Genomic DNA, 13,027 nt, shown 5'->3' on the forward strand with positions numbered 1-13,027 from the left:
AAAAATGCCACCGCCATCTCAGTTGAACACAAATGACAGTAGGGGAACTATATTTTGTTGGTGCTTCCCCATGCCTGAAGCTCATCTACAGCAAACTTAAGAGCACAGCCCTGCCAGTGATTACTGGCTTTTAAAGCATGAAAGATAAACATGAGGCTGGCTGTAATGCTTTCTAGATGGAGGTAGGCACAAGAGACAGTGGAAAAATGAAAGAGTTGACAGTGCTTTCAGCTTGTACTACTACTTGTTTTACAGGACTTACATTACAAACTCGTGTTAAGCTAAACAAACTCTTACAACATAAAATATAATGTTTGATAACAAGAACTACGCTCCTCTCAAACACAGATGGAAAAACATATGCAAAGGAAACTCCTAGGAGCGTGGTGCTGGACATCTGTTATTCTTGGAACAAAAACCAAATTGATTCCACTCCAGCAACTGTTCAACCAGAGCAGCATTTATCCGCAGTGCCACCTGCTGACAGTGTGTGTGTCCGCAGAGCCGGCTCTGCTCAGCCGGCAGTGACACAACAGGCACTGAACGACTCCCAGAACCTGCACTAACAGCACAGGGCCCCATTTTGAAAGTTTCCTTCCAAGTTCTTCTCACTTACCTTCCTGTCACAGCTAATTCGATCATTCACACTCCTTTTACTCCTAAAGCAATAAAGCTGATGTACTACTGGGATTTTATCCACTTTTACCCTTGCTTGTGGTGCCATAGCAGCACCCAGCACACTTGAAGAGTCTATACGTAAAGATATTTAACCAAAGAAACAGCTTGATGAGATTTAAAGACACAATTACTCAGGAAGATATTCGTATACGTAACAGCACATACCACAAATCTCTGTACTGAAGAATTAAAACTAAACAAGCAGGACAGACAAGTGATAACAGACCCACTGAGATACACATGGCACACACTGCTGGGCTCAGACTTCCTCAGTCTTCTTACACTCAGTAAAAATAGAGGCACCATGGGTAATTTTCAGACAGCACTTCCACTACTGCAGAGAAGCACTGTTGTTTTTAAGTCTGTCCTAAAACATTAAAATTAAAAGCAATGCAACCTGACTATATCCAACCTCAAGGAAATAAAATCACTCTCCAGGTGCAAAGGATAAGATGATTTTTAAGTAATCTGATCAGAAACTGAAGAATTGGATGGTGACAGCATTCAACAAGTTACATTGCTCTGGGTCAAAGCAGCCTACCTCATCCACAAAGAGGGGAAACTCCTCGGGCAGAATCCAGGAGCGAGGATAGAAGTTATATTCCACAGGAAACAGATCTTGCATCGTTCTCACTGCCCGGCTCAGCGTAACCTTCCGCACCATCTCCGTCATGCCTGGCAGAAACCACAGGCAGCATTTAAACACAATGAGAAATCTGCACCAAAGCCTCACGCTGAAAATAAACTGCCCGATCACTATTCACTCTATTGGCAGGCACCAAAGCCACTGCTTCCAGTAAAACAAAGAACAACTTCTAGAATTGTAGTTTGACAAAAATGCTTGTAGCATTCCCCAGCCATATTAGATAATATGTGTATTATTCAAGGCCATTAGAAGAAAATCAATTAATAGACAGGAAGTTGTAGTCCAGTACTACTGTCTTTGTCACAACCCAAAATTACTGCCCTGCCCAGCAAACATTCCAGGAGAGGCAACACTTTGTGTTTACTTCACATTCATCTACATAGCTGTGTCAGAAAGAACAGCTTGGTTTGGGAGTAGCAGAACTTTGGAAGCTGCAGGAAAGGCTTCACGTCTCATGCTTGAACCACAACACATCCAGATGAGCACGAGCTCTGCTCTAAGCTTCTCCCAAGTCAGAGGCATTTGGGGTTACTCTCTGGAGTCCATTACACACTATCAAATGTCACAACTAGGCTGAGCCAAAACCCCTTTCTCAGTGAGAGCAATAGCTGTGGGTTTTCTTCACCAGACCTCTTCAAGAAAAGAAATTTAGTAAAACCCAGAATCCATTCCTGGAGATCATTTCAGTTCTGAAGGGCAACGTGCTCTACTCACCTACCACACAGAAGCCAGAATGCTGCAGGGGTAACACTCATGTAACACTGAGATTTAAGCCACCAGAAAATAACATGTCATATTTGAATGTGAAATACCCACAGACATGAAAAAGTTGGGTAAATAGAGCATGAAGTTCAATGTCTGTAGTTTCTTACTCTCACAGCAGCAATAAATCTGAAGTAAAGGGCTTAGATAAGTCAATACCTAAGCTCTTAGTCCTTATTTAGAGAGATCTCAACAGGATTAAAAGAGAAAAAAAGGAGCTTAATAAAAGTAGAATAGTCATAATAAGCTGAGAGCTGGCACGAACTCTTCAATGTTAAAAAGACATTTGATGAGCTTTGCTTTGAGCTTCTTTCTCAGCTGGGCATATGAAACAAAACAGATTACTTCCAATTTAGGGGAAAAACCGACACAGCGCTGATATAAGTGTTAGGTAACATACAATGCTGCATACCTATTTCACTTCAATAATAACCTAACACAGTTTGCCCCATAAATTCACACACAAAGTTTTCTTTTCACCAAAACCTCTCTTAGTCCAAAATCAATTTCAGCTCCCAAACTGTTCAAGATCCACATTCTGATATTCACACCCCACACTACATAACATTCGCCTACCAAAAATAATATGGTGCAAGTCCCACCAGCCAGTAGGCAGATGAGTCACATAAAGAACCGCACACAAAATTAAAGCAGCCCTGTTTTTAACAGCACTCATTCCAACCAGAACCTGACATAACGTACCTGGAAACTTGTTGACTTGACCTGAGAATATGTAGTTATCATGGAACGATACTCCATGCCAATAGATATCGCACGGCAAGCGTCTGCCAAACGGGAACTGGAAAAGAGATGAGAGAGGATCTGAAGCAAACTGGCAACTCTCCTTCATGTCTCAGTTCTCTAAACGCTCACATTAAGCACAAAGCATCCAAGAACAGCACAGAAGAACACATGCTCTGCATTGCGGTTGCAGAACAGAACATTTTATCAGTTCAAGATGCTGAAGTTGAGGACGTTACGCTGGGAAAGGTTTGTAAAAAGTTACAAACAACTGTGGCACACACTCTGAGAAACCTAGAGCTTGCTACCAACCCAACTTAAAGCACAACTGCTTCATGATGTAAAACACAGCTACAGGGAATGAAGGTAGTTAGAAATTCTTACTGCTAGAGTGTGAAGGCACAGCAATAGCAAGCAGCTACCACTGGGAAGTACACAAACTCTGATCATGCTCTTGCTTGGGCTTCTTTTTTCCTTTCCAGTTTCAGGAGTGATAAGCAGCCATCAGAAGAAAAAAGAACCAGAGGTCTTGGAGGAATTGTCCTTACTAGCAGTTAATAAACCAACTTCTGTTCTTAAATATACCACAGTATAATGCAAAGAACCCCAAGGGCTGTATTTTGTTTTATATATATACACATATATATTTGTTTTATATATTTATTTACACACACTGAGCTCAGTAAGCCCAGCCATGCACCCTGGTCAGGGCACAGGTGCACTGGGTCAGCAGCACTGATTAACTAAATATAAGGTGCAGCTGCCATGAATTTCCCAAGCAAACAGGCTTGTGTTGGTGCCCCAGCTGCACTACATTTAAAGTGGATTCCCAGGTCAAGATACTTAAACAAAATATCAACACATTTATAAATTCTCCTCTATGAACACGCTCCTTTCTGGTAGCAATAGTCAGTAATTAAGAGAAAAGCTCACAATTCAACAGACCTTTTTCTTGAGCTTTCAACTATTCAGAACTAAAGCAATGATTTCAACTATATTAGGATTACGGCAGCTGAAGAGCTCCTCCATTTCACACGGATGGTAAGAGCAGCAGCCCTATGGCCAGGATCATTGCCTGGGCAGCACTGGGTTACCTCTGCTGTACTTCTGACCGCAGTGCTTCCAGGACTTGGGAGCTGCAGAGTGCATTACTTCCACTGTTTGCTGCTGTAATTAAAACTTTACTTTTTATCAGTGAACACCTTTGAAAAAAATTAACCTCGCTCAGCAAGACGTTTCCTATTTCTGTCACAGAACTGTTTCCTTACTCGTACGGATGAAATACCCCACACAGCAGAGACAGACGGTTCTTTGCTGCCTTCATTACTATTCAGCCCACAAAAACTGTTTTTGTAGGAGTGAAAATTAATTCTGTTGGGCTCTGAAAGACAATCAGTGGCCTCAACCTCTCCTCAGGTGCACCCTGAATACAGATGCAGCGCGGGGTCTCACGCAGCCGTTCCCGCTAAAACCTGCACTACTTATTTATTTATTAAACGGAATTGAAACGACCGGAACAAAATTTGCATTTATATAACAACCTTTCATCTGCTGAGCATATCAAAGCACTTCGCAAACAGCGCACTGAAGGCATTCTGCAGCAGATGAAGGGTAAGCACGGCTGGGCCGGGAAGCGGAACCCGTTCAGCCCACAATTCGGATCGCACAGCAGCTTCACCACTGCTGACACATCAGGATTGTTTGGATTTATCCAACGCTGGGATCTAATTCATCTCCTGAATAAGCTGGGAGAGATTCTTCATCGCCTGCGCTGTATGTTTGCCTAAGAATAGTGTTTGGAAAGGAAGCCACCAATCAGGTCAGCTGACCCACTCAGGCAGTGCTTGGCAGACAAAATTAATTGCATTTGGGTAAATCGGGCTCCCGGCCCAGCAGGTGTGCAGCAGTGTGAGGCTGTGGGGTGCCCATGGCTGCAATCTGCTCCTGCAGCCCAACCTGCCACGCTGCCTGCTGCTCCCCCAGCCCCACAGAGCCCTTCTGAGATCCCTTTATTCAGAGGCAGTTTGTCAGGAAGGGCCAATAGGAGCCCACAAAGTGAATGGGAACGTTTTCATAACTTTGACTCAATCCATCATCAATCACAGCCGAGTTGCCTGACAGCCCATTTCTACATTTGATTGGAAGCCAATAATTCAAAGTATCCCACAGGTCACATCACTTTGTTCCATCACGTTTAATGACAAGTTAGAGGACTTGTCTCCACATCAGCCTCCCCAAGCACCATATTTCTGAGTATTTCTCTGCAGCCACCCAACAGCAAGGTGGATGAAACGCTGAGTGCCACAACACCAGCACTGGAGACATCCACTTCTTCTGTGCTCCTGTAATTGAAAGCTACACAAAAAAATAATTTCTTGAGTGAAAAATAAACTCAGGATGCCTGTTAGCTCATTGGGCACATCCTGTGTTTAAAGAACACAACTCACTGCCCCCAGTCAGTCCCACCCGGCACTGCTGGTGCCAGCCTCCCCAGCACACACACTGAGCCCTGCAGTGCCTGATGGAAGGTCCCCCTGAGTCCTGCAGGACGGGGCTGTCCCTGACAACAGTTCAACGTCCTCACAATTCCCCTGGCTGGAAAGCAGTTTTGTTTGGGGTTTTTGTTTCAATGCTCTCATTGCTTCTAACAGAGCATTCACAGACTCTTTCACCACCCCCTCACACATCAGTGCACAGAATAAACTCCTCACCAACATCAGCCACATTTAAAGCACTCCTCTCTCTCCTTTTTCTTTCCCTTTCAGCTTCTGATGGCATTTGTGTTAATTTACTAACATGACCTACGAACACACAGACAGTGCCATAAGCACAGAGAGCACCTCACAGTAACAGCCTGTAACTGAACCAAAGCTCCTCTGGCAAACCAAGACACCTATAGGAGGTGTCACACTGTACAACTTACATTAAAAAAAGCCCTAAGAGGCCTTCATGACACAGCATGACATTATCCAGCAGACAAAAGTTATCACTATGAAGGAGCCCACCTCAAAGAGCCTGGTAAAGCATCTCCTGCCCAAGAAAATACTGGAGACAAGAGGCCCAGCAGCAAACAAGAGGGAACAGAAACAAAACTTAAGTAACAATAGGCAAAGCCCAAAGCCACCAACTGGGCAAGTGTGATGGAAGGGAACAGAGTGAAGGATCAGCCCTATGACATCAGCACTGCATGACGTGCATTAATACTTGCCTTGTTTTTTCCACATTATTTTTATTGGTCATACAAGGAACAACTCGTGTTCCCTCTGCTGGTTCTGCTGTAACAGTGAAACTATTTCCCAGGCTCTTTGCCTGTAAGTGATATTGAGAACCACATTGCTGCGTTCCTAAACATTTAGAAGGAAGGAATTCTAAATGTTATAAATGTTATGCAACTGGATCCAAAGTGTTTTCCTTGGATTTCTCTTCCACAATGCAAACAGCACCAGTTACGAGACATCACCAGCAGTTTGCCTTCATTACTCCACCTGCTGGGGCGGGGGGGGGGTCTGAAAGATGATCTGATTTGTACACTGCTATGAGAAAATACTGAATTGACAAAAGATAAAACCACCTTCATACACATTGACAGCCTCACTACCAGCAGCTGAATGTTTTAAAAGGCATGAATCTCAGCCATTTGTTTGGGGAAGGTGAGTTATTGGCCACCTCAACGGTACAGTCAATGGCACACAATGGAGAAAGTACCAAATAAAGAATTAAGAGTAAGAACGGACCAGAATTGAAGCAGCAAAACAAATGGAAAATATTGACAGAACTATCAGATGGAGGAGAAAGGATAGTGAGGAAGACAGCAAACACAAACCGATTAAATTACACCAAAACTGCTGTTGTGGGATGCAGAGTGGGAAGAAGAATGCTGGTAATGCAGCTTAGAAAGGAAGAACAACAATATGTGAAACGAATTCGGTTTGGAGGGCAGGAAAACATGCATGAAAAATGCAGGGGGCAACATATACAGTACAGTAAAATATCAAGAAATGGGTAAGACAATGTTAACCGGTAAATACAGCTCATTACCAACCAGAGCTGTAGGGTGGCTTAAATCAATGCCTAAAAACACCCATTGGAACGGTACTGATAAAACTTGGCCAAAAGCACGAAAACCACAAAGGGGGGATGCCCTGCTCTGCCACCGCTGGGCAGAGCGCAGCAGCGCTGCTGACAGATGCACCACGGGCCAACTTCCAGGCACACACCTCCAGCACGCCATCCCCACACCACAGTGGGAGCAGAACGGGAGGCTTTGTAGCTTTCAATGAGATTTGAGGTGATACAGCACGCAGTGCCCGCCCCACACCGCACAGACTAGTTGTGAGAAGCACGAGGTGCGCAGAACCATCAGTACCTCGTGAGGCTGGAGGAGGAGCCGGGACAAGGCAGGGATCCCGAGGGCAGCGCGGCTGCACAGACACCCCAGCCCAGATCCCATCCCTGCTCCGCACTCTGTCCTCCCCTCCCAAACGCACTCTGCCGCTCCGACGAGCCCCTGGAGATGCCCCCAGGAGCAGACACAGCTCCTACAGAACTGCTTCTACAGTCACTGAGGAAACACGTCTACGCACCAAGAACAGCCCAACGCAGCAGCAGGACACACAGCAGAAACTCGGGATTCACCTGAGCAGCTCCGTGACGCGGTTTGCCGCAGCTCCGCAGCTCCACGCCTTCGGGGCGGCATTACCGCAGGCGCCGAGCGGCAGCACCGCGCGGAGCCGGGCGCAGGCCGGGCAGGCCGTAACTCACCTCCCTCCAGCGCAGCTGCCGCAGGCTGATCTTCAGCGCCTCCAGCGAGGTCTTGGCCTTGGAACTGTCCACGGTGACTCGGGGCCGCCGCACCGCCCGCACCGCCCGCACCGCCCGCGCCTCACGCTCCTCCGGCCCGCGCCGCCCCCCGCCCCGCTCTGCCGGGCCGCGACCGCTGCTCCGTTCCGCCGCCGCCTCTTCCCTCGCCTTCCGGGCGGGCTCGCCGTCCCGCGGTCGCTCGGCGGGGAGCGCCGGGGACCCCGGAGGTTCCTCCGCCTCGCGGTCCGGGGCGCAGCTCGGCGGCGGGATCCCGGCCGGCTCCATCCCGCGCCGCCCCGACGCAGCCCCGCCCCCCGCGCGTTGCCATGGAGGAGCCGCGGCCCGTCGGGCGGTTCCCGCGCCGCCTCCGCCCTGTTCCGGAAATGACGACACGCCGCAGCCGCGGCCATCTTAGAAGCGGGCAGGGACAGCACGCCCCTTCCGGCAGCCATTTCGGAAAGGTGGGGCGTGGCGGCGCCGCCATCTTGGAATGGGCGGTGCGGAGGGACGGTCCCGGCAGCGCTGCTTCCGTTGGGCGCAGAGTTGTGGCCCGAACGGCGCGCCGGGCTGCGAACCGAACCGCTGCCGGCAGCCGCTGAGCAGAACGAGCGGGGCGGCTCGGTCCGGTTCGATCCGGCTCGGTCCGGTTCGATCCGGCTCGGTCCGGTTCGGTCCGGCTGCTGCTGTCCTGGTGCGGGCGGGCAGCAGGCGGCGCTGCGGGCGGCATTTGACCGCCGGGCCCCGGGCGGACGTTGATAACGTACGGCAATGCTGGAGGGTAACCGAGGAAATGGTTAATAAGGGTTAATATCGCGAGGCTCTGCGGCAATGGGAAATCCCAGAGTAAACTGTGGGGGACGGAGAGGTCAGCTGGACCGCGTGGAAACATGAGAGAGTGCCCAGGGAAGGAGAAGGAAGAAAAAGGAGCAGAAGGAACGTCACGTTTTGCAGCTGAGCACAAGAAAAGCTCGGCGCTGTTGTGAAGACTTGATGCGAAACCTGCCTGCGGTTCAGCCAATGAATCGCTACTGCTAAAACACTGAGTGCGTTATAATATAAAAGCAATGCACAGGGCAATAAGAGCGGCAGTGAAGAGGCCCTTCTTTCACACAGGAATCCCGTGCTGTTAGTCTGATTGTGGTACTTGGTGCCCGAACGGGAACCTGATCAGCAGGCTGGTCTGCAGAAGGCTGAAAGAAGCCTTATGGAGGGTGCTGGAAGAAGCCTCGTGGTCCCCAGCCGCTCCAATTGCATCTTGCTGGATGAAGGGAAGCGGCTGTGCACCATGAGGAACAAAACGACCTCGGAAGAGGAAAATGTCCTTGTTACTTTTCAGTCTATCCTTAAACGAAGGGGGAAGGCAGTGTCCTCTGCTGACCTGCACCAGATGTTCATATGGGCCGCTAGAAACGATTCCTCAAGTACGAATCTGACTCTTTATCACCTGGAAACTTGGGATGGGGTCAGAGCAAAACTGTGGGACGCACCTGCTAAAGGTGATGAGGTGGCAGCAGTTTTGCTTGAAACCTGGAGAATTTTTGAAGCTTTAAAAAGTCCTGTGAGCTCATCATCATTCAGAGGCAGGCTAGGAAAGCTGGAGAGACAGACATGCTGAGGTCCTTCCCTATTATTGTTGCCCTGGAACACGAGCCCCAGTGGGAAGCTTTGTCTTACAATGTCCACGCGGTCACTGAGCACAGCATCGGTGCCCCGTACACCATCAGTCTGATTCAGTCCTTATGCGATCACTCTGATCTCACACCGCATGATTTCAGAATGACGTGTGGCCTTATCATGACCGACATGCAATACACTGTGTGGGAAACTAAGTGGAGGGGGTTGGCACAGACTCAAGCAACTGAGAACCTGAAGCTACCACAGAGAAACGCACTTTGGGCTGTAGATGTGAATGCTTTGATGGGTGAGGGAAATTTCTCCTCCCCAGTTCAACAGGCATGAATTCCTGCAGAAGGGCTACAGCAAGTTAAGCAGTGAGCAGCGTGTGCTCTCCGGGCTGTACTAGAGAGAGGCTGGAAAGCAAAGACAGTCTTTTGTGAGTGTTAAGCAACAGCTCCAAGAACCACATAGGACATTGTTGGATAGGCTTAAGAGCTTGTTGGAAAAACAGGTCAATAATGAACAGATATTCCAACAGTTAGCAACTGAAAATGCAAATGCTGGCTGTCAAAAGGTGTTGCGCGCCCTAAAGAATCCCACTGCAGAAGATAGGATTAATGCATGAACCAACATCAAGTTATGCTAGCAGCCCAGGTGTTTGCTGCCGTATCCCTTAATCAGCAGCATCTATGTTATGGCTGTAATCAATACGGGCACATCTGTAAAAATTGCCTGTGGAAGAGAGCAAAAGGCAGCAGGCCACAGCAACTGTGCCTCAGGTGTGGAAGGAGCAATCACAGCGCTCAGGATTGACGGTCAAAATGTGATAATTCCCCCCTGACCCAGTGGGAAATTCCCAAGGGAGCACGAGAGGGCACATGGTGACAATGCAAACCCCTCAGTGTCAGCAGTCTCTGTGCCTGAACAAGCTGCAGTGCCAAGGTAGACTTGGCCACATCCTCAGACACAGCCCTGAATGACACACCACTGTTGCCTTGGCCCCCACTGGAGTCCACGGACCTCTGGGGAATGGCATGGCAGTGCTGCTGGTCAGTCCATCTTCTGTTATTCAGATGGGACTTTATTTTGCCTGTTGTTACACTGGGGAAATTAAGATAATGTTGTGGACACCGACCCCCCCTTTCACTGTCCCTGCATGAAGCCACATAGTGCAACTGATTTATTTTCAGCCTAAACTGCCCTGGTGAAGCAACATCTCATGGGGTGGTTTCGGATCGATCAGCACGCCCCAAGTTTATTGGTCTCAGAGTGTCTCACAGGGTAGACCAAATCTGACATGAATACTGCGACAAGGGGGACAAGAGCTCAAAGTAACTGGCATCCGTGACAGCGGTGCTGATGTTACTGTTATTGCTGTAATGCCCTGGCCACCCCAGTGGCCACTTAGGGCTCCTCAGACAGCGCTGACAGGAATAGGGGGCATACACTACCAAAACAAAGTGCAGCAAGTGTTACAATCATCGGACCAGAGGGCAGGACTGCTTCCCTCTGTTATCTGTATCAGCTATTACTGAGCGAGCCCGTGGCACCTTAAGGGTCATGCTCTGAAAACAAATCTGAGAACTAATGAATGGGAAGGGCGCTACTCATTGATAACTTGTGGTCAAGGCTATGCTTGTGTTTCACAGGGAACAGATCCAAGATCAGCGCGGTGGGTCTGGCCATCATCGTCTGCTGTAACACAATGGTCACACTCTTATCAGCGGTTTGGTTCCCAGCTCAACCAAAACACAATCTATGGGTTACAAAACAGGACAAGATACACTTTGTTTGTCAACTGAGTCACCAGGGAACCCGTTCTCAACATTCCTCAAAACATCCATTTACTCACTGAGAACTACCCAGCCGTTTCCAGGTTTGTAGTTCCTCACCACGACTGACGAGTATCTCCTGTCAGTTGTACTTTCACAAATCAGTAGCAGTGTTCTATAAAATGAAACGAAGAGAACATGTCTAATAAACAGGTTTCCCCTGAAAAATGTCGGTGTTGTTATTATTGTGCTTCTCAGACTGGGTTAAAATTTGCTTATATCAACCTATGCCTCCCATGTTTACTTTAGACCACTGAAGATCTGTGGCTGACCTACATATGGAAACAAAACATTTGTAGCGTGGCTGGTGAGGGGAGATTTGCATGACAGAACGTGATGAAAATACGCCTAATTGTAGATGACATTTTTCATTCCCAAATCCCGCTACGCAGAACTTTGGAACTGGCCATGCATGAAAGAGGCTCGCAGTTCTAATGGGCAGATTTGCTGGCTGTGCTACAAAGCTGAACCGTCAAGACATGAAGCTTCTGTTTCTTACTGAGCAACACCAATCTGCTATAATCATCTCAGCCTGTGCTTGCAGAGGACACATGTGACTGAACGGGGCGGCCTGTTCCACATGTCATTTGGAGCTCATGGTGTGTTGGTGAGGCTGCTGCTTCTGAGACCAGCAGAGGGAAAAGCAGGCACAGAACCCTGTGAGCTTGTGGTGTTTTGCTAAGACATTTCATGGCCATGCAGAACACCCCATGTGCCGCCCCCCTCAAGTCTGTATCTTAACCTTTGATAACTGTTATATCAGGAAAAGCCAACAAACTTTGCTGTTGGTAGAACTGTTCAGTCTCCTTTCTTTGAGTAAAGCAAGAGGCAGTGAACGTGTCTGAAATGTTAGAAATCCAAAAGCAAACCACATTATTTCACTTGCACTAGCAGAGCACGTTGTTCCCACTGTATTCCTCCCCTCCTACCCCCACACCAGCTCATCCTGCTCCGTAGGAGGAGAGAACAGAAGCTGCCTGTTAGTATTATGTACAGAAACAACGCCCAAACTCTAAATGATTGTTATATATAACAAAGGTAAAATCAAAGTCATTGAAATTAGTGAAAGCTCTTATTGCTTTGATGCAAGCTCCAAGTGATTCACCTGCAAGCACCCTTCTGTACCATAAAGCCATCAATAAGACCATTAGGTCTCTCTGGTCATAACTTTCTCTGCAGTAACTGCTGATCCTCCACAACTCTGTGTGGGGCAAACTCTGCTTCATTCTGCCACTTCATTTAATGTAAGCAGCACTTGTCTATATTCAGGCAAATATATATATCTGCTAAAGATGGGCAAGTGAATTCAGCTGCTAAATCTAAATCACGAGGCTGTCCAGCACCACATAAAGTCTGCAGGTGTGAAAATGCACCTGAGACATGGCTCTAAAAATGGCACCAGCACAAGCAGTAATGGTGCTAATGAAATGGCATGGCAGTGCCAGATGTGCTATGATAGTAAGCATGCAGAAATCACTCAGATCTTACAAGTGTGACACGGACGTGATTTCCCATGAAGTTTTATCTGCCATTACGGGGTGACTGTCTGGTTGTTCTTTCTTCGTCATTTCTTATTTATCATTTTAAATCTTTGCAGCTCTGCAGCGCAGAAATAAGTGCTTAAAAGGGTTTGCAGAAGGGAGGAAAATTCTCTGGCATCACAAACAGGCCTCCAGCAAAAACACCCACTGCCTGGTTTACACCACATTCAGGTTACACTGGAGATGTTTCCATGCAGTGAACGTCAATGCAAAGACTGAAACGTGCACGTGTATGAGAGGAAGGGAAGGAGAGAAACCTTGTAGCTTGAGCTTGCAGAAGAAAGCTGATAGGAACCTGTTCCCTGTACGAGCACTGGAAGCTGTGAGCCAAGAAGCTGTCTGTGGTGCTTAACTCCCACAGCACTCAGGGAAACAGGACTCTGTATGAGCGCTCTGAACATCAAAGGCAT

The 13,027-nt window shown here is 47.9% G+C and overlaps 1 protein-coding gene across 4 annotated transcripts in view; it reads right to left on the bottom strand.

Moving 5' to 3' along the window:
* The window catches only part of TTLL11 (tubulin tyrosine ligase like 11), a 76,165-nt gene that overhangs the window by 30,031 nt on the left and 33,107 nt on the right, over positions 1-13,027 (bottom strand). For 2 of the 4 annotated variants that reach the window (XM_072352515.1, XM_072352516.1), the window contains exons 1-3: positions 7,589-11,122; positions 2,789-2,885; positions 1,220-1,353 (exon numbers count right to left, since the gene is read on the bottom strand). In XM_072352515.1, coding sequence (XP_072208616.1) covers positions 1,220-1,353; positions 2,789-2,885; positions 7,589-7,912 — 555 coding nt within the window. In that variant the 5' untranslated portion in view covers positions 7,913-11,122. Of the gene's footprint in view, positions 1-1,219; positions 1,354-2,788; positions 2,886-4,368; positions 4,611-7,588; positions 11,123-13,027 lie in introns of those variants that run through there. The other 2 variants (XM_072352517.1, XM_072352518.1) reach the window with 2 other exon arrangements.

Source organism: Excalfactoria chinensis, chromosome 18, assembly GCF_039878825.1.
Source record: "Excalfactoria chinensis isolate bCotChi1 chromosome 18, bCotChi1.hap2, whole genome shotgun sequence".
Classification (NCBI taxonomy): Eukaryota; Metazoa; Chordata; class Aves; order Galliformes; family Phasianidae; genus Excalfactoria; species Excalfactoria chinensis.